General features: G+C 36.4%; 1 protein-coding gene across 1 annotated transcript in view; it reads right to left on the bottom strand.

The window, feature by feature from the left end:
• Positions 1 to 26,563, bottom strand: part of ACER3 (alkaline ceramidase 3) — a 120,099-nt gene extending 93,536 nt beyond the window's left edge. Inside the window, exons 1-2 of the mRNA XM_077767526.1 lie at positions 26,459 to 26,563; positions 360 to 412 (exon numbers count right to left, since the gene is read on the bottom strand). Of these exons, the coding sequence (XP_077623652.1) occupies positions 360 to 412; positions 26,459 to 26,546 (141 nt within the window). The 5' untranslated portion in view covers positions 26,547 to 26,563. The remainder of the gene's footprint in view (positions 1 to 359; positions 413 to 26,458) is intronic.
• Between the last annotated feature and the right edge of the window lie 1,363 nt (positions 26,564 to 27,926).

Raw genomic sequence — 27,926 nt, 5'->3', positions numbered from 1 at the left:
GACATGAGGAAATGCAGGCATCTAAGAATATACTTCCATGGTGAACTGATTATGTCTTTTTAAAACATCTCCAGGGGTCTGCACTCTGTAATCCTGCTCCAACACTTCATGCCTGCACAGAGGTAGTCAACGCTATACTGCTCTCACTTGTTTTCTCTATGAACAATTACTTGCTCGCTTCTTTATTCCACTTAGTCAATTTGGATCCTCTGGCCTGAAGTAAAAAGAGATATGTAATCTCCTTTTTGCCCCCTCAGTCTCTTGTCTCAACACCATCCTCTAGTAATGTACTCTTTCCTCAAATTTGAAGTGTCTGGGTGAAGAGAAATAAGCATTTAGTTAATTTTGTCATTACTGACCTGCATTTCATATTTCAGAGTCATGTGGAAGCACCAGGATCCCATTCCTACCACTGAAATTAAAACAAACAAATAAAAAAAAAAGATTAGCATGAAATTCTTTGGGGGTGGCCAGATTGACTTGAGAAGATAATATGACACTGCAAAGCACTGAGTTTTAAGAACAAAGTTCATGAACTCTTATGGCAGGATATAGTAGACTCTGCATAAGTTCTACAATTGATGAAATTTGGTATAGAAAAAAAACCCCAAGTACAGTATAAGTTCTCATAAATTCCCTCGACTAAGTGGACTTACTGGATTAATCAATATTCTCCATTCTTTCTAAAAAACATACTACCCGATACTCAGGATAAGCTTTCTTTTTTTCTTTTTTCTTTCTTTCTTTTTTTTTTAAAGGATACAGAAGTTTACTGAATACACCATAAGGGAGTGGCAGGCAGGACAGCAAAGGAGACTGGCTGCCTCTTAGGCCTTAGCGTTTACAGCAAGGTAGCTACTTTAGTACTTCCTTCCACTTGGAGCCAAAGAGCTGAAATGTATACTCACTAAGAGCCAGACAGTTACCTTTGTTACCAAACCTATTAACGCCACACTGTATTTATTGATCCTAAATACGATTGCAAAGAAAGCTGTTGTTTCTACAGAAACTATTTAAAATGCTTAAAATGGACTCCATAAAAGAGAGTTGCTAATAACAACTGCTGTTGAATTATGTGTGGGTAAGATATCTGCTAGACTGAGAAAAACAGTAAAAATTTAAAGATTGTATTTAGGTCTCAAAATTCTTTTCAAGTGCCTCTTTTTTAAACAAACTTTTAATTTTAGGGTTTTTAAAACTTATTTAATTCAAGAAAAACTAAGGAGAATTTAAAGGCCACACTGTATATCAAATAACTGTCAAAGATTATACAACTATGTTTGAATTAAAATAAAATTTTAAGGTAGGTGTCTATGTATCTTTTCAATAATTCTATGCTTTGAAGTTTTAAAAATTGGCTGACCAAATATAAGCCCCTATCAAATCTGATTAAAAGGTTTCTACTGTGACATACTAAATTCAATTCAACAGGCATTTACTGAGCACCTCCTATTTGCCAAATTCAGTTACAAAGATAAGATGCAGTCATTGACCTTAATGAAGTATATAGTCTAATGGAAGAGACAGGCAGCTAAGATGCCAGTAGATGGAGATACAATAAAGAGATATGCTGAGTACCACAGGAGCACAGAAGAAGGGCACTTATGAAGGAAGACAGAGAAAAAAACCAGGGAAGTTAGCCTTAAGGATGTGTAAGAGTTGGCCCAGCAAACATGGTAAATGGGGGTGTCACCAAATAATTTGTACAAAGCCACTTGAGAAAAATTTCAAACTGTTACTATTGTTTTTTTTAAAAATCACTAAATATATATCAAATTATAATTTTTAATGTGCAAAATGAGATGACAGAAGTAAACAGTTACTGCACTCATTCTAAAGAAATGAGGAAGTAGAATAGTTGAGGTCTTTTTACCAAAGGAGAAATTAGAAGGGGGGAAGGTAGATAAATTAATAGAAGGGGGACAGGTAACCCACAAACTGTGAATTAAAGGGATACAATACACTAGGAAATAAAAAAATTAAAACGAAGGCAGATGGGGCACCTAGGTGGCTCAGCTGGTTAAGTGTCTTAACCTCCACTGAGGTCATGACTTTGCGGTTCGTGAGTTCGAGCCCCGCACCAGGCTCTGTGCGAACAGCTCAGAGCCTGGAGACTGGTTCAGATTCTGTGTCCCCCTTCCTCTTCCTCTCCCCCTCCCCAACCTTAAGATTTATTTATTTTTGAGTCAGAGAGAGGCAGTGTGCGAGCAGGGGAGGGGCAGAGAGACAAGAGCCATAGAATCTGAAGCAGGCCCCAGGCTCCAAGCTGTCAGCGCAGAGCCTGATGCAGGGCTTCAACTCACAGACCATGAGATCATGACCTAAGCCAAAATCAGATGCTTAACTGACCGAGCCACTCAGGCGCCTCTAAAAAAAATGTTTTTAATGCAGAGGGATGACTATTCATTTTGACAGGTAGACTGGCCACTTAATCATGCTTTACTCAACTTTTTTGTTCAAATGTTTTCAAATGTTCTCTTGAACTGTTTATTATATAGCATTAAAAGTCTGATTTTCAGAGATTTCTACGATTTACTTTCTTTCAACAACCTACTAAGAATGCAAAGAAATGTAATAGAACAGCATCACCTTTCTCTACACAATATTTTCTACTTTGCCAGTTTAAAGCAACCCAGTTTTTGCTAAAGTTTATCAGTTTTATTGAGATATAATTCACATACTATAAAATTAATTTAAAATGCACAATTCAATTGTTTTTTAAATGTTCAGACAGTGCAACCATCATCATTATCTAATTTTAGAGCAGCTTTATCATCCCAAAGAGAAATCTCCTATCTATCAGTAGTTACTCCCTATTTCTCATACCTCTCCACTCCTCAGCCCTTTAACCACTAATGTATTTTCTGTCTCTATAAATTTGTTTGTTCTGGACTCTTCATATAAATAAAATCATACATTATGTATTCTTTTCCATCTGGTTTCCTTCACTCAGCATATTTTCAAGGTTCATTCATGTTGTGGCATACATCAATAATTTATTTCCTTCATGGATGAATAATATTCCGTTCTGTGAAAATACTACATTTTATTTATCCATTTATTTATCCATTCACAAGTTGGAACTTGTTACAAATTGTATGTCTGTAGCCCCACCTCCCAAATTTATGTATTGAAGCTTTAACTCCAAATGTGGAGCCTTCAGAAGGTAATTAAGTTTAGAAGAGGTCATGAAGGTAAGGTCCCCTTGATGGGATTAGTGTCTTCATGAGAAGAGGAAAAGCCTCACTCTCTTACCTGCCTGGATGACAACAGGGGAGGCCATGTGAGATCATGGAGAAGGCAGCCATCTATACAAGCCAAGAAGATCTCACCAGGAGCCAACACTTAATCCAGAACGGTGAGAAAGGAATGTGTACTGTTCAAGCCACGAGTCTATGATATTTTGTTATGGCAGCCTGAGCTAAGACAGACATTTAGGTATTTTCCACATTCTGGCTATTTTGAGTAACACTGCTGTGAACAATCATGTACAAGTTTTTGTTAAGATGTAGGTTTTCGTTTCTCTTGGGTTTATGTATCTCGGAGTGGAATTTGTGGGTCATATGGTAACTCTATGTTTAGCATTTTGAAGAACTACCAAAGTGTTTTGCAAACCAGGGGCATCACTTTACACTCCCATGAGCAATATATGAATTTCTCCACATTCTCCCAATACTTGCTATTGGTTGTCTTTCTGATTATAGCCATGCTAATACAATGAAGTGGTATGCACTATGGTGCTGATTGGCATTTCCCTAATGACTACCTCATGCCCCTCCCTTTTTCTTGTAGAATGTTCTGTATTATAGATGTCTGATTTATTTTTTAATTTTTTAAAATGTTTTATTTATTTCCGAGAGAGAGAGAGAGAGACAGAATGAGCAAGGGAGGGTCAGAGAGAGAGGGAGATATAGAATCTGAAACAGGCTTCAGGCTTTGAGCTAGCTGTCAGCACAGAGCCTGACACAGGGCTCAAATCCACGAACCGTGAGATCATGACCTGAGCCGAAGTCAGACGCTTAACTGACCCAGGCGCCACTGATTTATTTTTTTAATAGACTTTCTTTTTTAGAGCAGTTTTAGGTTCACAGTAAAACTGAGCAGAAGATAGAAGCATTTTCCATACAGCCTTTCTCCCTCACATGCATAGCCTCCTTCCCCTACCACAGGTGCACATTTGTTATAACTGATGCACCTACACTGATATGTCATTATCATCCAAAGTCCATACTTTACATTTTATGGTTCACTCTTGGGTATGGATAAATTTAGAATAACTTGTATCAACTATTATAATCTACAGAATAGTTTCATTACCTTGAATTCTCGATGGTTTTGCCATTTCATCTCTCCCTCTCTCTTAACTCCTGGCAACCACTGATCTCTTTACTATCTCCGTAGTTTTGCCTCTTCCGGAATATCAAGATAGTTGGAATCATACAGTATGTAGCTTTTTTCAATTAGTAACAGGTCTTCTTCCACTTAGTAATAGGCATTTAAGGTTCCCTCTTGTCTTTCAATGTTTGTTTGATACCTCACTTCTCTTTAACACTGATAATGTTTTATTGCCTAAAGTTTACCTATCCATTCTCTTACTAAAGCACATCAAGTTGCTTCCAAGGATGGCTTGTAGATAAAGCTGCTATGAACACCCGTGTGCAAGTTTTTGTGTAAACGTAAGTTTTCAATTCTTTTGGATGAATACCAAGAAGTGTGACTGCTGAATCGTATGGTGACAGAATAGTTTTGTTACAAACTGCCAAACTGCCTTCCAAAGTGGCTGTAACATTTTGCATTCCCATCACTAATGGATGAGAGCTCCTGCTGCTGCATTAACATCATTTCCTTTTCAACAAATATTTAGTGGGCCCTCAACAACATTCCAAGCTTTTCCACTGGGATAAATGAGTAAATAAGAGAGATAAGTTTCCTGTCCTCAAAACTTTAAGCCATTAAAAATATGAAAGGGGGCCATAGGAGCTATGGGAGTCTATGCAGAGGGCTTATAACCTTGTCTAGGGGGTCAGAAGAGGACTACTGGGGGAAGGAACATATAAGCTAAGACTAGAAGAATTAATTGAAGTTAAGCAGGTAAAGGATTTTTTAACAAATGAGATCATTCTACGTAGAAGGATCATGCAGATATAAAGGCAGAGTAGGGTGCCTAGGTGGCTCAGTCAGTTAAGCATCTTGATTCTTGATTTCAGCTCAGGTCATGATCCCACAGTTCATGGGGTCAAGCCCTGTGTCGGGCTCTGTGCTCACAACGCAGAGCTGCTTGGGATTCTCTCTTCCTCTCTCTCTGGCCCTCTCCCAACTCTCTCTCAAAAAATAAACATTATTTAGACTTTATACTAAAGACAAAGTAAGCTGTTGAAAAACTACATACATATATCCAATGTACATATACACAAAAACACACATGCATACATATAGGGATTAATATAATTAGTTTTGTATTTTTAAAATACCACTCTAATTATAAGGCAGGAAAATGTCTAAAGGAGTAGTCTCCCAACTTTGATAGCAAAAAATTTTTTAGCAACCCCATATATGTATATTTATTTGTAAATTGTATTCATACTGTGTTAAGATACTATATATATTTAAAACACATAAAATAAAAATTTAGAAGAATGAAGTAAAGGGGTAACATATATACAATAGAAGTTACAAAGTTTTCTTTGTGTACCCCAACAGATCATTTTTCTTACCACTTGGGCTGTGAGCATCTTGCTTGGTGACCACTGGTTTAAATGATAAACACGAAACTTGCAAGGCATACATGGAGTTTCACAATCTGGCTCCACTCACCCCTTTTACTGCAGCCTGTAGTTTAATCACACCTGACTGTTTATCTGGCTCATCTCTTACCTCACACTATCAACTTCTAGCCTGCTCTGCCTTTGCCATTTTGTGATTACCTTGTCCTTTCAGCCTCGAATACTTAACCCTTCCATCATCCAATCCTACCTGCCTATAACCTATATCTCTGCTTACTGAAATCTTACACAACTTTGGGGTACCTGGTTGGCTCAGATATAGATCTCCTAAGATCTCATAAGATCAGATCTCACAAGATCTCAAGGTTGTGAGTTTAAGCCCCACACTGTGTGCAGAGATTACTAAAAAAAGAAAAACAAAAATTAAATTAAAAATAGAAACCTTACACAATTTCTAGATCCAATTAAGTTTTGCTCATTCCTATAAGTTTTTTCTTTTGAAATAATTTCAAACTTCACAAATGTTGAAAGCATAGTATAGTGAACTGCTGTGTATGTTCTGCTCAGAATCACCAATTCTAACATTCTGATATAATATCCACATATACATATGTGTGTATATAAACGTATATGTATATATGTATGTACATATGTAATTATTTTTATGAACTTATGAATAGAATGGATATGTCATGTCGCTTTACCCTTAATACTTCAGTGTGTATCCCAGATCCCATTTTATATCACCTTCTAAGTCAAATCTTCCTCTGCTTCCTCCTCCATTAAGTCGACATACAAGGCATGTAAGAAACAGTGTTTGGTTAGGCCAGTAGTTATCAGCTTTTGGAGAATGCTATTTTGCCTAGAGAGCCTTATGAAGGCTAGGCCCTTGATCTAGAAACTCCTGATTCAGTGGATACTCTAGCAGTTGTATTTTAAAGGCCTGCCAATGATTTTGCTCAACATGGATAGCCAAAGATCATTGTTGAATTCTAAGATTCCTAAAGGCACGGTCCCCATCTCTGTAGTTGACCGAAGAATCTCCAGAACCTAGCACAGCACTGAACATATAAAGAACATTTATTAAGTACTTGCTAATTAATTTTTTCCTTCCTCCTCAATGATGCAACACTTCACATTAGAGTTTGTGTATTGTAGTAGAGGGTGGTGAGGAATGTCCCTGAATTGAGAAAATGTAATAGGGGACAGGAGTTCCAAAGAGGGAAAAATATATTTGGGTAGAATGTGAACAGTAAGAACAGAGAGGCTTGCCCAACAAGGTGGCACTTGACAGAACTTAAGAGAGATTCACACGCAGATACAGTGAGGGAGAACATGCATACAGTTTGATTAAATGTACGGAGATGTGGACAATGTTTAGAAATAAGCATTTCATTCAATAGGCCTGGAGTGAGTATCAAAGAGGAACAGGAAATAAGGCAAACAATAATTTGAGCCCATTAAAACACGTCTGAATGCCAGACTCTGCTTTTGGGTGATGAACTTGTGATATTTATATTCATCTTTGGCCACCTTCTCTTTCTATATTCATTCCCTCCGGTGATCTCATTAGTTCCCACAACTTTAAATACTAACTTTTTAAATACCAACTGCCTCCACCCCCCCTCTGAAGTCCAACCTCATATATTTTATCACCTACCTGACTCTTCATTTAATGTCTCACAGGCATTTTGAACTCAACATAATTAAAACAGAATGCAAGATATTCTCTCTACACAGTTGCTCAAACTAGAAACCTAGAAGTCAATTGAAAATCTCTCTCTCTTTTTTTTTTTTTTACCCCCACATTTAACGCATTAATGAGCCCTACTGGCACCATCTCCAAAATAAATCCCAAGTCATCCACTTCTCTCCAGTGTCCACTGGTGCTGTCCTGGTGTAAACCACTATCACCTCTCACTCGGACTAGTTTCCCAGCTTGTACTCTTACTGTCCACAAACCCATTCACCACAAAGCATCCAGGGTGATCTTTTAAAAACATAAACAGGATCATGTCACATTCCTACTAAAAACCCTCTACTGGCTTTTAGAATAAAATCCAGATGCTTTACTCTGGCCCTGCCGTGATCTGGCTCTTGCCTAAATCTTTCTAACTTTATGTTTTGCCACTTTTCCCCCACTTAACTACTAAAGAACATTAGGGGAGAGACAGAAAGCAAACAGATAATTACTATATGGTGTATTAAGTGCTATGGTAAAGATATGCATTGTATTCAGTGGGAGTACAGAAAAAAGTCATCCAGTTCTATCAGGGACTAAGCAAAGTTTAAAAGGCAGGCTTTCTAAAGGATATAACACTATGCCAAGTCAGGAAGGACAGACATGCTGAATTTATCAGACAACAGAGGGTTAAAGGCAGAGATGTAAAAATATAGATGATACTGAAAATAGCAAGTAGTTTGATATAAAGTATCAGGTATATTTGGGACAGTTGTGGAAAATGAGGCCAGTTAAGGCAGAGAGTCCAGATTAGCACCAACCTGCCCAGACATACAGATTTTCAAACAGGTTATCTCTTTTAAAGAAAAAATGGTTGAATTGAAAGCGCCATGCCCTGCTGGAGAACGCTGGTGAAATTTCACACAGTAAACCAGCCTTCACCACTGACATGCTACAATTTGTCAACAGGTGTATATTTTCTGACTAGTATCCCAATTGGCGCAAATAAGAAATTCAAGAATAGAGAGGTTAACTTATTCAAGCCAAACAAATGTGAAACGTGTGAAAACAAAACAACATCCACTGATCCTTAAATTATACAAACTAGAAGTTTTGGAGATTCTTTAAAAAGGAATCTAAGCATTTTCCTTTTTTCCCTCTTGACATGTAAATTGATTCAATCACATGGAGAATGAAACAATTATGTTTCCCTTAAAAAGTCTGAGGCATCAAAGTTATAATAAAATTCACATTTATAGGAATTATCTAGAACATTCCAAGAAACCAGTAACAGGGACAAGTTTCCCCACATGGCCATGGCTAAAGTGAAAACTGAGGCAGTCAAAATAGTAATGGAATTGGAATAAAAAGGTCAATGTACCATCTTCTAATTAGATGTTCATATTCATACCATTTCAGTACAGTTTTAAGAGTCTCTCAAGCACATAATAGAATTTCACTGAATTAGAACCTCTTGATTCAAATATTTTGGCATGCTATCAAAGTTATTCAAGGTTATAACAGACTACAGATATGTTCCAATACCCATTTTGATCCATTTGACTGAACATACCATGGAAGAGTGTACAAGGACTTTGGAATCAGATCTAAACTAGAATCCCAAGTCTTATTACTTATCAATTTTGGCAAGTTGCTCAAGTCTCTTCGAGACTCAGATATCTAAGCTGTAAATTAAAGATAACAATGTTTATCATAAAAGGTTGCGCTCTGAGGATTACCTAGCATATACCTGACATACAATAGGCACCAACAAATTTTATTTTCTAATCCCTAACTCAAGCTATTAAAAAAAATTCATGTAAGGGCACCTGAGTAGCTCAGTCGGTTAAGAGTCTTGGTTTTGGCTCAAGTCATGATCTGACAGTTTGTGGATTTGCGCCTCACATCAGGCTCTGAGCTCACAGTATGGAGCCTGCTTGGGATTCTCTCTCTCTCCCTTTCTCTCTGCACCACCCCCCCACCTCAAAATAAATAAACAAACTTAAAAGAATTAAAAAGCCATTCATGTACATAGAGAATGGAGTCATTGATTTTAGAAGTATGTTAGCTTATTTACCATGACAGAAAATTATGGGCCTAAGAAAAACCATGAGTTCCCTTTAAATTCTATCATGATTTACCAAAATGTATAGGAAGGGGCCCAGAATAAATGAAAAAGGAGACGGGCATATTATTATAAAGTATCAAAGGCATTAATGGTGTAATGTGTGATTATTTTAAAATTATGAACTCAGGTTAGAGATTTTGGTGTTATTGGTGGTGTCAAAACAATGCCAGCTACAATTATAGGGTACGCATGTTTGTACTTGCCTGGGGAAGTTAGCATTCATATTAGAAACAAAATGTACTACCATATTAGAGAGGCAGTAGAGTGTAATGATTAAAAGAATGAACTTTGGAGAGTTGTCCTAAGAAGTTTGTACTTTAACCCTAAACTGATGGGAAGTCATTTAGGGTATTTAATAGGAGTTTTCTAATTGTTTCCCACCAACCAAAGGGGAAGTGATCACATTCCCTTTTCTAATTTACTGCTTTACCTAGTATATAACCTTATTATAGTTACATACTGTACAGAAGCCAGAATATCCTATTTATATAAACTTATCAGTGTATTTTTTTGGATTCCTTTCTCCTGTCTCACTCCCAATGAGGATGCTGATGGGCTACTACTTTAGTTTAGCAACTCATGGGCGACCGTAGTAACTATGTTAGAATGGTAGGCAGAATAATGGGTCCCAAAGATATCGACATCCCAATCCCAAATCCTATGAATGAATGAATGTGTCACTTTACTTTAAATGCCAAAGATGATCTTGCAAGTGTGATTAAATTAAGGGCCTTGAGTTGAGGATAAGCATCCTAGATTACTACAGTATGCCCAACCTAACCACCTGAGTCCTCAAAAGCAGGAAACTTTGGGAGATGGGACTTTGGAAAAATGCTCAGAGATGTAAAGTTTCTAGCTCTGAGGATACAGGAAAGGGGCCATGTGCCTAGGAATGCTACATAATACTAGAAAGGGACCATGAGCTATATAAACTGGAAAAACAAAGGAAACGTTCCATCTTAGAGCTTCAAAACAAAACAAAACAAAACAAACAAAAACCCACAGACCTGCCAACCTTGATTTTAGCTCAGTGAGACTTGTATCAGAATTCTAATCTACAGAACTATAAGATAATAAATTTATTTTAGTGTTTTAAGCTACTTAATTTTTTGGTGCTGTGTTATAGTAGCAATGGAAAACCAATATGATTGAGGTGCATAGGTGGCTCAGTCAGTTAGGTGTCTGACTTAACTTTGGCTCAGGGTCATGATCTCACAGTTCGTGAGTTCGAGCCCTGCCACAGAGGGCTCTGCACTGACAACATGGAGGCTGTTTGGGGTCCCCTTTCTCTGTCCCTCCCCAGTTACTCAGTGAAGAAATAGTAATTAAAACCTCAGTGAGATATCACTACACACCAAACCAGAATAACTGAAAGTAAAAAGACTGACAAGTATGGGCAACAAGGTGGAATAATTGAACTCTCAAATATGGCTGGTGGGAGTATAAAATGGTTTAACCATTTAAAAAATTGTTTGAGAGCGTGCCTGAGTGGCTCAGTCAGGTAAGCACCCAATTTCAACTCAGGTCATGATCTCATGGTTCATGAGTTCAAGCCCTGTGTCGGGCTCTGAGCTGACAGTTCAGACCCTGAGGCCTGCTTTGGATTCTGTGTCTCCCTTTCTCTTTCTCTCTGCTCTTCTCCCACTGTGCTCTCTCTCTTCCAAGAATAAGTAAATGTTCTAAAAAATAAAAATAAAAAATTGGCAGTTTCTAATAAATTTAAATGCAGAACTACCCTATGACCTAGCAATTCTACACCTAGACATATATCTAAAAGAAATGAGTGTCCATGTCCATTGAAAGACATATACAAGAATATCCACAGAATCTTTATTCACAAAAGTCCCAAACCAAAAATAACCCAAATACCCATTAACAGAAAAATGAGCAAATGAATTGTATCATATTCACACAACAGAATATTACATATCAATAAAAAATGAACTACTGATATAAATAACACAGATGAATCTCAAAAACATTACATCAAGAGAAAGAAGCCAGATGCCAGAGTACATATTCTGTGACTCCACTTCCATAAAGTTCACAAACATGCAAATTAAAATATGGAACTAGAAGTGAGAATAGTAGTTATCTTTGGAAGGGTCTTGACTGAAAAATGGCACAAGGAAACTTTCTGGACTAACTAAAATGTTCTGTATCTTGATCTGGATAGCGGTCACATGGGTAAAATCTCATTGAGCTTACGATCTGCATGTTTTACTATACATGAAATACACCTCAATGTTTAAAAAAGGAAGAATTGGGAGGTGGAAACCTCTTGTCTGCTGTGCTCCAAATACACTTTGCCCATCAAATACTCCCACGTAAGTGATTTGCTTTAGTACTATTCACACCGTTTCCCGAACTAGAACATCTATCCATGCCTCCAGGCAGGTTAAGGAACAAAGAAATGTTCCACAGATAGAGGAAAAGAAAGAATACAAAATAACACGATAATAGTGGATAGAGATAATATGGTAACTGAAGGGAGAAACAAAGTAATTCTGTTTAGAGGTTTCTATAGACAACACAGTGGAATGTCTGGACAGCAGACAGAGGTTAAGGTATGTTAAACAGAATGGAGCTACACCAATAATAATAGACATGACATCAGAACATAACATATGTTTCTTAGAACATAACTGTCTTATTGTCTTATTCTGGCTCCGGCCTAAAATATTTAAAATAAGTCACAACTGAGGCCACAAAAACCAGGTAAGAGCCAGTACAGCGGCCTGCTTTCTACCTTAGGCTATTTCTTACCATGCTTTCTAGTGGCCCACTTTAACTTTCCACCAGGCTACTTTCCTGGCCACCTCATCTCCTCACCTCCTGTCCACGGACTACACATGCTACTTCGGAATCTGTGGTTCCTGCTTCTCTGGTTGAGCCTGTCCCTGGGTTATGGCTACTAGGCTGGACATGTTCATTCAAAGTACAGGCATATAAAACCACAACTGCATATGCACAAAGATTAAGAAATATTAACCCAAACCAAAAATATTAACATCTTTTCTGTTCGGTGATCTTACTATCACACTACTTTTTCAACAAATTGGAAAAAAAGATCATTGATGTTTCTGGCAATGTCTGAAAAACTGAAACTAATTTATTATAAGTTACAAGCAGGTTATAAAATGATTTCTAAAGGTCTTTTCCACAGCACATTGATTTTATGCCTGTTTCATTACAAACTGTAATTGCTATTATCTAAAAGGTTATTCGTCTAGTTTATAGTCCGCTCACTTTTCCCTAGACAAAAGGCATAATGTTCTTAAGATCATTTCAAAGGACTTTGATTTATTTGGCCTGGCAGTGGCAGACTGGAGGTAAGATCATAACTGAACTTAAGGCTATTCCATGCAAAGAATTCTCAATGGTCCTTTTCACAAGGAAATGACTTTGTGTCTCTGTGACATTTCTACTTCAGTAACTTTCAATTTCAGCACTGGACTTAGAGATAATAAAGATCTATATTTATGTTTTGACTATTTTACAACTTTTTTTGTTGTTGTTGACAATTACCTACTTATTTAGATAAACTTACAACAATACATCTGTATAAATACAGATTTTGTAAGTTTGGGGGTAAAGAGAAAAATTAAATCTCATGAAAGAAAATTAAATCTTGTGAAAGGTTTCTTTTGACATGGTTCTATTTTAGATTATGCACAGTTTTAAATTACTGGTTTACGGCATAATGACTAAAAGCATAGAGATCTGAGTTCAAGGTATTGCTCACCATTTACTAATTGTGTAATCATGGTCAAATTACTTCTCAAATACTCACTTATAAAATGAGGTTAAAGAGTTTCTTATAGATTGTGGAGAATTTTAAATGATATAAATTAATATACTTACCACAGAACCTGGAATATTATAAATGCCCTATAAATGATAATTATTTTTGTCTCTTCAAACTCCACCAATGTTAACAGCAAATTTTATGGCCTCATAAAAATTATTGACTAAGCCATACTCAAATGAAGCTTGGAAAATTCTAAAAGTCCCAACATCAAACATTAAATAGTAACCAGGCAGGCAGAATTTAGCTTCAATAACTTGTCTTTGCTTTTCAATTTATTCTCCTAGTTTTATTATGTGGCAAGGAGTATTAAACTCATTCGAATTATCATCTCTCTATATAAGTCATTTTGCTGGTTTCAAAAATATTTACTTAAAACAAATACTGGGCTCCTATTCTCCCTTCAATTTAATAGCATTTCTACTTTTTCTAACAGACTTATTAGAAAGATAATCAGAGGCGACATCTTTGATTCTGCTATTGATGTTACGAGCATCTCTTCCTTTCATAAACTATAGAGTACAATACAGTAGAAAAATAACCAAAAAGAGAAAGACTTTTAGACAAAGGGACTGGGTAGTTCCAAAGTAGCTTTAACTGGGAATGGTAAATTCAACTGAAATCAGGCTTACCAGAAGAACTGGCAATCACTCAGGGACACAGGATGGGGGGAAAAAAATAACATTTTTAACTCTTAACTTCTGTAAATTCTTCCTCATTGTACTTGGTATCTCTTCTTCCTAACACTGAACACATCCCTCAGTACATACTCAATTATAAAATTATTTAATACCTGTCTCTGCTGCTAAATCAGAAGCTCCAAAGAACAATGACTGGAGAATGATACCTAGTACATAATAGATTGTCAGTAAACATTTGTTGCATCAATTAGAAAATGACTAAATACTTAGTGGATTTAGGCTCCAAGCCAGAACACAATATACCTCATAAATAACCAACAATCTGTCCCTAATATGCTTCAACACAATACCAAAGTTCCCAATTCTTTCGTTTTTTAAAAAAATTTTATTTATTTTTGAGAGACAGAACATTAATGGGGGAGGAGCAGAGAAAGAGGGAGACACAGAATCCGAAGCAGGCTCCAGGTTCTGAGCTAGCTGTCAGTACAGAGCCCTACTCAGGGCTCGAACCCACGAACCGAGATCATGACCTGAGCTGAAGTCGGACGCTTAACCAACTGAGCCACCCAAGTGCCCCTCCAATTCTTTCTTAAAATCTCCCTCAACTCCAAAAATTAAGTGCATCTCAATTAAGTAGTTATTAAGGATTTTTGATCACAAGCTTAAAATATTGAAAATCTTGTTCAAGTATTTACTAAATGTCCTTGGATTTGTTAATCAAATTTCTACTTCCAGATAAAGTTTGCTCTATGTGTGTGTATGTGTGTCTCACAATACACATACATATTTTTAGTGGGGAGACTTATCTCAATGAAAAATTCAAACAAATTTATGTATGAAAAAGAAGTCTTAGCAAATATGCCTGATGTTCAAGGTGTGTAAAAGAAAGCATTAATTCATTCATCAAACATTCTCACGTGTTTAGTTTGTACCAGGGATTGCTGAATGCCAGAAATCCAGAAGAGTAAGACTCAGCCCTGCTTTCAGGAAGTTCAGAAGGAACAGACACTTAAAAACAGATTATGACAGTTAATATGTACAGTGATATGACCGCAATCACAAAAGGAAGAATAAGGTATAGGAGTAACACAAAGAGAGATTGTTAGGTCAGTCAGCAAAGATATCTTTCCTGTAATTACTGTCCATATTTGTTCCTGTATTTGCTTACTCCAAATCTATTGTTTACTGTTAAGCTGTTTGGTATTCTGGCATGCAGACAATGAGTACTCAATAAATCTATTTAAAAAGTAAACACTTGGGACGCCTGGGTGGCTGAGTCGGTTGAGCATCCTACTCTTGGTTTTAGCTCAGGTCATGATCCCAGGGTCATGAGATCAAGTCCCATGTCGGGATCCATGCTGAGGTTAGAAACTCCTTAGGAATCTCTCTCTCTCTCCTCCTCACCTCCGTTGCTTATTCCGCTAGCGCTCTCTCTATAAATTGAATGAATGAATGAATGAATGAATATAATATAAACCCTTATTTTGAAAATACTTCAAGATATAGCATAATTTATAAAACCATTACAATGAACTCCTATAGAATCTTAACCTACATTCACTAACATTTTGCCATATTGTCTTTCTACATACATTAAAAATGTACATAAATAAAATAATACACACATTAGTGTTATTTTGTTGAACCATTTGACAGTAAGTTGGTGACACTATGGCCTTTACCCCTAAATTCTTTACCACGTATCTCCAAACAGGAACATTCTTACATAATCACAATGCACTGATCAAATTCAGGAAACTTACATTAATGCAGTATTACTTCTAATAGAGTCCTTATTCAAATTTCACTGATTTGCCCAATGCTGCCCCTTAGACTTCCTTCTCTGCATGCTGCAAATCCCATATTGCACTTAGCTGTTAATCTAGAGCACTTCTTCAGCCTTTCTTTGCCTTTCATGACTTTAACAATTCTTGAAGCAAACAGATGAACTGTTTCACAGAATGCCCCTCAATTTGTTTGATATGTGTGTGTGTGTGCATGTGTGTGTGATTGTTTCCTCATCATTTGATTCAGGTTATGCGCTTTTGGTAGAAATACTGTATAAGTAAATCAAAACCACACTGAGATACCACCTCACGCCAGTCAGAGTGGCTAAAATGAGCAAATCAGAGAACTCTAGATGCTGGCGAGGATGTGGAGAAACGGGCACCCTCCTACACTGTTGGTGGGAATGTAAACTGGTACAGCCCCTCTGGAAAACAGTGTGGAGGTTCCTAAGGAAACTAACAATAGAACTCCCCTATGACCCAGCAATAGCACTGCTAGGAATTTACCCAAGGGATACAGAAATGCTGAGGCATAGGAGCACATGTACCCCAATGTTCATAGCAGCACTCTCCACAATAGCTAAAACATGGAAAGAGCCTAAGTGTCCATCAACAGATGAATGGATCAAGAAGATGTGGTTTATCTATACCATGGAATACTACATGGCAATGAGAAACAATGAAATCTGGCCATGTGTAGCAACATGGATGGACCTTGAGGGTGTTATGCTGAGCGAAATAAGTCAGGCAGAGAAGGACAAATATCATATGTTTGCACGTATAGGAGGATTAGGAGGAACTTGACGGAGGAACAAGGGGGAGAAGAAGGGCGGAAATGGTGGGGGAAAGGGAGAGAGGCAAACCATGAGTGACTCTTGAATGCTGACAAAAACTGAGGACTGATGGATGTGGGGGGGAGGAGGGATGGGTATGGAGGAGGGCACTTGTGGGGATGAGCACTGAGTGTTATGTGGAAACTAATTTGACAATAAACTGTAAAAAAATTAAAAAAAAAGAAATACTGTATAAGTGATATTTCCTTTTCAGTGCATCACATCAAGAAGAACCAGTTGTTAGTCTGTACCATTATTAATGATGTTAACGTTGATTACTTGAATAAGGTGATATCTGCCAGATTTGTGTTGTTGCCATTTTTCCATTTGTAATTAATGAGTAATCTGTCAGAAGATACTTTTAGGCTGTTTAATTACGTTTCCCAAACACTTTCATCCAGTATTTTTGGCATTCACTGATGACTCCTGTCTCAATCAATCATTACTATGATGGTTGCAAAAAAATAGATGGATTAAAAAAACCCAAGTCTATCATTCTGTTTACAGTTATTAGCTGGCAATTCCACCTTTTAGAAGTTTTTATTTATATTCCAGTTAGTTAACACAGTGTAATATTAGTTTTAGGCATACAATTTAGTGATTCCACACTTCATACAATACCTGGTGCTCATCACAAGGGCCCTCCTTAATCCCCATCACCTATTTCACCCATCCTTCTGCCCCCTTCCCTCGGGCAACCATCAGTTTGTTCTCTCTAGTGAAGAGTCCGTTTCTTGAGGTGCTTGGGTGGCTCGGTTGGTTAAGCTTCTGAGTTCAGCTCAGGTCATGATCTGACAGTCTGTGAGTTTGAGTCCCACGTCAGACTCTGTCCTGACAGCTCAGAGCCTGGAGCCTGCTTCAGATTCTGTGTCTCTCTCCACCCTCCCCTGCTTGCACTCTGTCTCTCTCTCTCTCAAAAGTGAGTAAACATTTTTTAAAAATTTAAAAAACAGAGTCTGTTTCTTGTCTTGGCAATTCTACTCTTAAAAAGGGCTTCCCTTCTCATACCATTTGTTTGCTTATTAGTATCAGTACAAACTTGGGGATTCCTTTTTTATATCATGAACTGTAACCCAATTCTGTCATTTTTCATTTGGAAATGCAAACTGTCCTGGTTTGACCAACTGCCCTCTGTGTTATTTTGACATGATTCCCTCACTTTTTGGACACTTTCTTACTTTCCAGCATGACAAAATGTTCCAGACTGATCTTGTAGTCTCTTCCCTCATCCCAGAAATCAGTCATTTCTCCAAGAAATCATCATAGGAAAGATTTTTAGAAACCAAAGCCTTCACACTAGATGTGTTCCCTGCTACTTAAGACTCAATGTTTCCAGGCCCTTTCCTAAGATAAAACATGGGAAATCTTTTTAATTATGCTGTTACCTCTAACTCCAAATCCAATACTGCAGAGTTCTTCCCTGTTTTCCCTCATCCAAATTTTTATATCCTTTCTTCCACATGAGAACGCTCACCTCCAACAATACAATTTCAACATATTTTCTCATTTGCTTAATCCTAAAAGACATACCAAAAAACCCCTTCAGAATTGCTATATTCATACCACTGCAAATAATAAATAATAAATAAATAACAGTAAATAAAGTTAGTAAAGTAAGGTTCAAGATATCGTTGAATTTCCTTTTGTTTTCAAACTTTCAGATATGTAATGAAAATAACATCCAAAGTTAACTGGCTTGATACTTCCATTTTCCTCCTATGTGGTTATGTTCTCCATTTGATAAAGGGTATGGTACTTTTCTTTTTATTTTGACTATTTTATTTTATTTTAAGGTTTATTTATTTTTGAGAGAGAGACAAAGTGTGAGCAGGGGAGGGGCGAGAAAGAGGGAAGCAGGCTCCAGGCTCTGGGCTGTCAGCACAGAGCCTGATGTGGGGGTTGAACAAACAGTGAGATCATGACCTGAGCCGAAGTTGGATGCTTAACAAACGGAGCCACCCAGGCGCCCCTTGACTTTATTTTTTTACAGAAGTTTTCATTTCACAACAAAATTGAGCAGATATTTCTTATATAACCCCTATCTTCCCCTCCCCATGCATAGCCTCCCCCATTAGCAACATCTCTAGAGGTGCATTTGTTATAACAAATGAACCTACATTAATACAACATTATCACCCAAAGTCCATAGATTACACTACAGTTCACTCTTGGTGTTGTACATTCTATGGGTTTGAACAAATTTATAATGACATGTACCCACCATTAAGGCATCACAGAGATATAGAATACAGTTTCCCTGTGCTAATAATCTTCTGTGCTCTGTCTATTCATTTCTCCCTCCCCCCAATTCCTGGCAACCAATGATCTTTTTTACTGTCTCCATAGTTTTGCCTTTTCCAAAACATCAGGTAGTTGGAATCATACAGTATTTAGGCTTCTCAGACTGGTTTCTTTCACTTACTAATGGGCATTTCAGGTTCCTTGCTATTTTTTGTAGTTTGATAGTTCACTTCTTTTTATCACTGAATAGTATTTCATTGTCTGGAGGTACCACAGTTTATCTTTACCTAAGAAAGGACTTCTTGTTTGTTTCCACGTATTAGCATGATAAATAATGCTGAATTAAACATCTGTGTGATTTTTGTGTAGACCTAAGTTTTCAACTTTTTTGGGTAAATACCAAAAACAATGACTGCTGAATGGTATCATGAGATTATGTTGAGTTTTGCAAGAAACCACCAAACTGTCTTCCAAAGTGACTGTACCATTCTGCATTCCTACCAGCAATGAATGAGGAAGTTCGTGTTGCTCCACATCTTCAATGATATTCGGTCAGTGTTCTGGATTTTGGCCATTTTAATAGATGTATAGTGGGGTCTCACTGTTATTTTAATTTGCATTTTTCTGATGACATATGATGTGGAGCATCTTTTCATATTATTTTCCATCTGTATAACCTTTTTTGTGAGGTGTCTGTTAAGGTCTTTGGTCCACTTTTAAACCAGATTGTTTCCTTACTGTTGAGTTTTACATTTATATTTTATATACAAAGAGTTCTTTATATGCTTTGGATAACTATTCCTTATCAGATGTATCTTACACAATTTGTTTTTCTTTATATTCAATGTCAGGGTACCTCCCCTTAATTTCTACTACTTCTGTTCTGCTTGATCTAATTATATCTTTTTGAGCATTTTGAGTATGTGAAATCATACTATGGTTCCAAAAATAAAAATACAAGAAGGTATACTCAGAATATGTTTCCCCTTCCTCTATCCTTTTACATATACTTTTACACTCTGAATCTTTTACTTTTTTTTAATGGTTTTTTTTTTTTTTTTTGAGAGAGAGAGAGACAGAGTGTGAGCAGGGGTGGGTGAGAGAGAGAGGGATACACAAAATCCAAAGCAGGCTCCAAGGTCTGAGTTGTCAGCACAGAGCCTGACGCGGGCTCAAACCTACGAACTGTGTGATCATGACCTGAGACAAAGTTGGACGATTAACCTACCGAACCACCCAAGCACCCTGACACTCTGCATCTTATAAATCCTATATGGACTTTTTATTTAAAGCTAATGTGGGCTCTTAAGTTGCAATAAATATCCACATGTCCATTTAATTGTGAATTACTAGATAGATGCCTTCACAGAAAATTCTTTAAAATGTGAACATTGAGTTAAAGGATAAATACATATATAATTGGGTTAGATATTGCCAAATTCACCTATAAAAATGTTTTATTCTCACCCGCAATGTGAAGAGTGCCTATTTCTCCCACAACCTTGCCAAAAGTGTGTTGTCAAGTATTTCACTTCTGCCAATCTGACAAATGAGAAATAATACATCGGTATAGTTCTCATTTGCATTTCTCTTATTATGAATGAACTGATTATCTTTTCTTAAATATCTTTTCAAAAAAATATCTTCTTTGGAGAATTTTCTGTCTCTGACCACTTATTTCTGTTGGACTTTGGTGCTTTATATCCTCAATATTTAAAAATCACTTTTGTATTAGGGATATTAAACCTCTACCTGTAGCGTGCATCATATTTTCACCACTTGGTCTTTTCCTCTGGACTTTGCTTATGGTTTTTGTTTGTTTGTTTGTTTGTTTGTTTTTGCCAAGTCAAAGTTTTTATTTAATTGGACATTTTATTTTATTACATCTGGATGTTGAATCATAGTTTCCCCACACGCTAGATACAAGAATTCACACGCTTTCTTCCAGTATATACAAGATTTTAGTTTTTATAATTAGGTCTCTGACTAAATTAGAACTTACTCTAATATAAGGTATACATATATCTATTCTATATTCTTCTAAATACCATTTATTAAAATATTCATCTTTGTCCCAGTAATCAGAAATGCAATCTTTATCATATACCAAAATGTAATATGGACTTGGGTCTATTTGGGACTTTTTTTTTTAAATGTTTTTTATTTATTTCTGAGAGAGAGAGAGACAGCATGAGCAGGGGAGGGTCAGAGAGAGAGGGAGACACAGAATCTGAAACAGGCTCCAGGCTCTGAGCTGGCTGTCAGCACAGAGCCCAATGCGGGCTCAAACCCATGAAATGTGAGATCATGATCTGAACCAAAGTCAGACGCTGAACCAACTGAGCCACCTAGGCGCCCCTATTTGGGNTATGCAAAAACAACTTTTTGTTTATTCAGATTTACTCTCATGGCATCAAAAGTGGTTTAAAATTTTTACACACAGATTGTACATTATTTCTTATTTACTTTATTTCTAGATACTTTATTTTGGGGGATATTTTAAATGGGGTCTTCTTTACTATTATACCTAATAGGATAAAGTTTGTATATATGAAGGTATTGCCCTTTTTTTTTTCTTTTTAATATGGAGAGAGCACATGAGTGAGGGGAGAGGGGCAGACAGAGAGAAGCAATCCCACAACCTTGGGATCATGACCTGAGCTGAAANAACCAACTGAGCCACCTAGGCGCCCCTATTTGGGAGTTTTAAAAGAAAAATTCCATTGTACTATCTACTGGAATACAAGCACTATATACTATTTTACCAATGTAGGTTTTATAGTATACTTTAACATATAGGAGGACTGGAATATCCTTAATAGCAATTCTTTTTCAAAGACTTCCTAGACATCTTTGCCTGTTTATACTGTCATAGGAACTTTAGCATCCATCTGTCTAATTCTTGTACCAGGAAACAACTTACCAGTATTTCTATTAATATTATTTATTTNACAACCCTGGTATCATGACCTGAGCTGAAATCATGAGTCAGATGCTCAACCAACTGAGCCACCCAGGTGCCCCATGGCTACTGCTTTTTATAATTTTAAACCTGATACCTCACCAAATAGTTGCGTTATTTGAGTTAGCTTGATAATTGATTCTCTAGGTGAGAGTTTTCAGAAATACTATGCTGTTTGTAAACAGAGATAGTTTTCTTTCCCAATGCTTACGCCCTTAATCATTTTCTCCAGTAAAAGTACACTGATTAATATCTCTAGTGCTTCTAGTGCTTCCACAGTGAGTAAAAACACTGACTTTAGGACAGAGGTGTGTATATTACCATGTCAAGACAGTATCCATCAATTCTTATTTTCTTGAGTTTTCTTTCTAATCAGAAATGAGTACTGAATTTTGACAAAGGTTTTTTCAGCATTTATGAAGATGATCACATGGTTTTTCTTTTTGAATCTGCTATTATAATAAATTGTATTAGTGAATCTCCTCTAAATTTCAATGATCCTAGACTCTAGGTAACAAACTCAGTTGTAATGGGTTATTATTTTCCTAATACAGGGCCGGATTCTATTTATTATCTACTACTTTTTAAAATAAGAAAATAGAGGGGTGCCTGGGTGGCTCTGTTGGTTAAGTGTCTGACATCAGCTCAGGTCACAATCTTACTGTTCATAAGTTCAAGCCCCACATCAGGCTCTGTGCGGACAGATCAGAGCCTGAAGCCTGCTTCAGACTCTGTGGCTCCTCTCTCTCAAAAATAAAAAACATTAAAAAAATTTTTTTAATAATAAAATAAGAAAACAGTCAAATAAATTTAAATATCTTTTTTAATAACTCAAAAAAAAAGTTTTTAAAACCAAAAGTTGTTTTGTTCTTTAAGTTTGGCACAAATTGATTTGACAGTAAAACCTGCCCTGACTGGACATAAGGCTATTTATAATAATTAGTTAGCCCAGTTAGTTTCTGAGTTCGACCCCTTTTCCCCCTCTCTCTCCCCATCTCTCTGCCCCTCCTCTGCGCCCACTCTCTCTCTCAAAATAAATAAATAAATTAATAAACTAAAACAAAAACTGCATTTTTTCTACTTATTAGACCATATAATGTCCATATATTATCCTTTCACCCTTTCCTACCTATTTTAGCCTTAGATCTATACCTAAATATATTAAAGGCTCATCATTAGACATTTCCCCAAAGTGTTCCCCTAGTTGGATGAGCATCATTCTCCAGTACAATGCAGTCAGCAGAACATTCTGTGATGACAGATAGTCTGTATCTGCATTGCCCGACAGGGTAGCCACAAGCCACATATATATTGAGCATTCAAAATTTGGCTAGTGTGACAGAGGAACAGAGTTTTACATTTTATTTAATTTTAATTAATTTAAATTGCCACTTGTGGATAATAGCTACTAAATTTGCGCAGTACTCACGGATTCATCAAGAAGGAGTCCTGTATAGAGGTGAGAGTACTTGCATATGTAAAATTATCTTTCTATAACCTGGAGAGCTAAAAAACCAACCTGAACATAAAATCCATGCCTTACACGAAAAATGCTGTTCCACTGGTGCCTTTCTTTGTATGTTGCTGATGAGGTCAAACGCCAGCATAATTTATTTGCCCGACTCAGTAACCTGGTCTTTTTCACTAGAGTTTTAAGGATTTTTTTCATTATTAAAATCCAGTTGTTTTACTAGGCTATGTTTTAGAATTAACCGTTCCAAGTCAGTTTTAAGAGGCAAAAATGGACCTTTCAACATGCAGATTTCTTTCCTTGTTTTTTCATTTCTAAAAGTTGCTTGAGTTATAGTTTTAAATATAAGATCTGTCTCACTGTTTTGTTTTTCTTCTCCAGGGAATCCAATTATATGTTTGAGATCTTTGCTGAGTCTCTTCCATTTCAATCACTTTCTCTCTGACACTTTTTCTTTAACTCATTTTCATTCTTCTGCTTATTTCTTGGCCTTCTTAAATAGCCCTTATTAAATATTCAACACACTGTAATTCAGCTTTAATATCTTTCCTAAGTTTAATCAGTTCTAATTTTCTCTCTTTTGGGAGAAGGGAATGTTACTAGTTTTTAAATTTTTGATTCTTTTCTTTGTTTGAGGCTACTTAATTCATTTTGGAGTTTTATGCTACAGCTTCTTTTTGCTTTGTAATTAGTTGTGGGGGAAGAATATACATGAGCCAAAAACTTTTTGATCTTCTTTTTCTGTTTTCTTTTTACAATAATTTTGTTTGGACTGCTTCTTTTGGTCCATTTAGTGGAAAGAGTAAAGATTTGGGTGGCTTAAAAAATTCCTAGTTCAAGACTGCCCTCTTCTGTCAGAATAGTGAGGTTCAGTGTCCTTCTTCATATGCTTACTTGGGGAGTAGGGGACTGGAGGGGAGGGATCTCATGTGTTTAGTAGTTCTTTTGTTCCTATAGGATTTTAATTCCTCCCTCTAGCTTCCTTCTTTCCCTTCACTGAACCCTCCCCCTTTCTATTTATCTCTTTACTAGAAGTGGTACCTTTCTAAAAATGCCACCCTAGGTCTTACACACTTTTCAGATCCTTTACCTTTAATGGGTACTGTGATCTACCAGACCTTAGACTGCTTTCAGAAATTCTGCATTTACTGTAATGCTTTCTCTTTCTGTTTTTTGTTTTGTTTTGTTTTCATACTTGGGCTTTCAACCCCTCACCTCTTTTCCATGCAGTTTTTCAAACCCCAAGTCTACAACATCAAAGATACTTCTGTTGGAATTTGGTGTTTATTCTTATTTAAAAATGATTTCAATTTCAATAGTATTTGTTTTCTCATAGTAGAGTTGAAAGTGCTGATTAAGTATGGTTTTATTTTCTTTCTTAATCTGTATGGTCTTCTGGGAGGATGAGTATACAAACTCTAATTTAGGAAGACATCATTATCCCAGGGAACCTGGAAGTCCTTTCAATCTTTTTATTCTTATTGTTATTACTGACTGTTATTTGTCAGTATTTTATAAATGTTCTTTTTTTCTTTTTTAAATGTTTATTTATTTTGGAGAGAGACAGACAGTGCAAGCAGGGGCGGGTCAGAGAGAGAGGGAGACACAGAATCTAAAGCAGGCTCCAGGCTCTGAGCTGTCAGCACAGAGCCTGATGTGGGGCTCAAAACCACAAACTGAGATCGTGACCTGAGCTGAAGTCAGACACTTAACAGACTGAGCCACCCAGGCACCCCAACATTCTTTTTTTTTTTTTTTTAAGTTTGTTTATTTCAAGAGAGAGAGCATGTGTGCATGAATGGAGGAAGGGCAGAGAGAGAATCCCAAGCAGTCTCCATGTTGACAGCCTATGTGGGTTTGATCTCACAAACCATGAGATCATGACCTGAGCCAGAATCAAGAGTCAGATGCTTAACCAACTGGGTTAACCAACCAGGCGTCCCATATTTTATAAACATTTTTAAAACATCGCAGGAAACAAAGCAAAGAGTTAAGTTTGCGGACAAGTCTTCCTTTTGAAGTAACTTTCTTAAACATCATGCATATAAGAAACAGATTCAGAAATTAAAGTCTCTCATATACAACGACCAGTCTAATAATGGTAAAATCTCCTAGGATAGGAGTTTTTGCAGTAATTAGAAGTCCTTTCTGCCTACATGTAAAAATACCTACTTTGGGCTAAAATAAAAGAAATTTTGTTTAGAAGGTTATATAAAAGAAATAAACTAAATAAAATAAACTTTCTTATTTTTGTCTTTATGATGATAATGCAAGAAAATGACAGATTTTCTGATCTTATACTCTGGTAAAGTTCACTTTTCCATCCATTCAATACTTATTGAGGACCACTAAATTTCTAGTCAATAGGGATACAAAGATAACTAAGACACAGTCCCTGACTCACACACAAGTAGAAGAATATGAGTAAGTTGCAGAAGATCAGATACAGTACAATACTCTTTACAAAAAGTTTGAAAATATGCAAACCATACTCTATATACTTTTAAGTATATATATATATATATATACACACACATATATAGTAGTATAAATACAAAAACATGTGAGAAAATGATAATGAAATTAAGTATAGAGGTTAACTCTGGGAATAAAATCAGGCAGGACTATGAATATAGCTTCAATCTCATCCATGACAGTTTATTTAATAAAGAAAAAGGTCTGAAACAATTATTGCAAATTACTAAGATCTGACAAAGCTGGATAGTAAGATATCATGGGTATATTTGTTATCTCTATTCTGTAGGCTTGAAATACTTTAATTTTTAAAAAGCTATTCAAAATGCAGTTCAATTTTGGGGCACCTGGGTGGTTTAGCTGGTTAAGCATCCAACTCTTGATTTTAGCTCAGGTCATGATCTCATAGGTTCAAGCCCCGTGTCAGGTTCTGTGCTGATGGCATGGAGCCTGCTTAGGATTCTGTCTCCTTCTCTCCATCCCTCCCCTGCTTGCACTCCATCTCTCTCTCAAAATAAATAAATAAACTTAAAAAAATGAAGTTGGGTTTAAAAAATGCAGTTCAATTTACTGGAGTTTTAAATAGAAGTTTTAGAACATGTTCAATTTGTGTAATAACATAAAATTAAGAACCAATTTAGGTATGAATAAGAAAAACAGCCCATCTGAATATTGTACATCATTTTTCATATGAAGTGTTACACATACCTGTGAGTGCTAAATAAGAAGCAATGTACCGCTTTTCCAGTCCATCTCTAACACTCTGAATTGCACCAAAAATTGGAGGTATAATCATAATCAGGTTACTCACTGTATTCCCTACAGGAGAAACACAAGAAAATAATTATATTAGTTAATATCCTTTTAAGTAAAAAATACATGCTTTTGGCCCTTAATAAAAACTAAACAGGTGAATTCTCAGATAGATGGTAGAAAGATATTTACAGGGTGCCAAAGGAAAATAATTCTCTATTGAATACAAATTTTGTGTAAGAATCTGAGTGAAATTAAGATAACTTTGGGGGCAGCTGGCTGGCTCAGTCAGTAGAGTATGCTACTCTTGATCTCACAGTTGTGAGTTCAAGACCCGTGCTGGTATAGAGATTACTCAAAAAAATGAAATCTTTTGGGGTAACTAACTGGGTGGCTCAGTCAGTTAAGTGGCTGGCTCTTTGGTTTCAGCTCAGGTCATGATCTCACAGTTGGTGAATTTGAACCCCACGCCAGGGTCTGCATTGACAAAGCAGAGCCTGCCTGGGGATTCTCTTTCCTTCTCAAAAAATAAACTTAAAAAAATTATAATAAAATAAAATCTTAAAAAAATAAAGATAACTTTTGACAAGTGAAACTGTTTTTCAATCAGAACACCCATTAAAGAAATTTCTAAATTCTAAAGGTAAAAAAGATAAATATCTCAAAAAGAACCTCAAAGATATATGAAAAATGAGTGGAAGGTAGCCCTTTGCACCTGAGAGTGGTACACAGATACAGCAATGAAAAGATAAAATATAGAATTGTGTTACTTTTGTCTATTGAATCAAATAGCAATAAATTGAGGTTTGCCTTTTACAGGTGTTTTTAAAATTTCAATTATGGTAATATTCTTAATTTCTAGTTTCTAGTAAAATATGAAAAGCAATGGCTCATCATTTAATTTTTGTTCCTGTCTTTCACAAAAACAAACTTCAAACATGAAAAGCAAAGAAACAATAAAAACCCAATAGCAGAAATAGGTAGTAAAACGGAGGAAGAAATGGATAAACTATTTTATTTCTTTTTAAATGTTTATTTATTTTGAGAGAAAAAAAGAGAGAGTGTGCAAACAAGGGAGGGGCAGAGAGTGAAGGAGACAGAGAATTCCAAGTGGGCTCCATGCTGAGAGCATAGAGCCCAACATTGGGCTTGATCTCATGAACTGTGAGATCATGACCTGAGCCGAAATGAAGAATCAGATGCTTAACAGACTGAGCCACGCAGGTGCCCCTGGATAAACTATTTTATAAATTGATTCTTGGTAGAATAAAGTGGCACAAAACATTCAAAATCCCAAATGAATGATTTTCAACATAGGAGCTGTTATCAAGACAAGTATCAATCAAAGGACATACACAGTACACTCTACCATATACCATATACCTTTTTCTCAAGTACACATGGAACATTTTCCAAGATAGAG

Source organism: Crocuta crocuta, unplaced genomic scaffold, assembly GCF_008692635.1.
Source record: "Crocuta crocuta isolate KB4526 unplaced genomic scaffold, BGI_CrCroc_1.0 scaffold561, whole genome shotgun sequence".
Lineage (NCBI taxonomy): Eukaryota > Metazoa > Chordata > Mammalia > Carnivora > Hyaenidae > Crocuta > Crocuta crocuta.
This window is presented reverse-complemented; position numbering and strand designations above follow the sequence as displayed.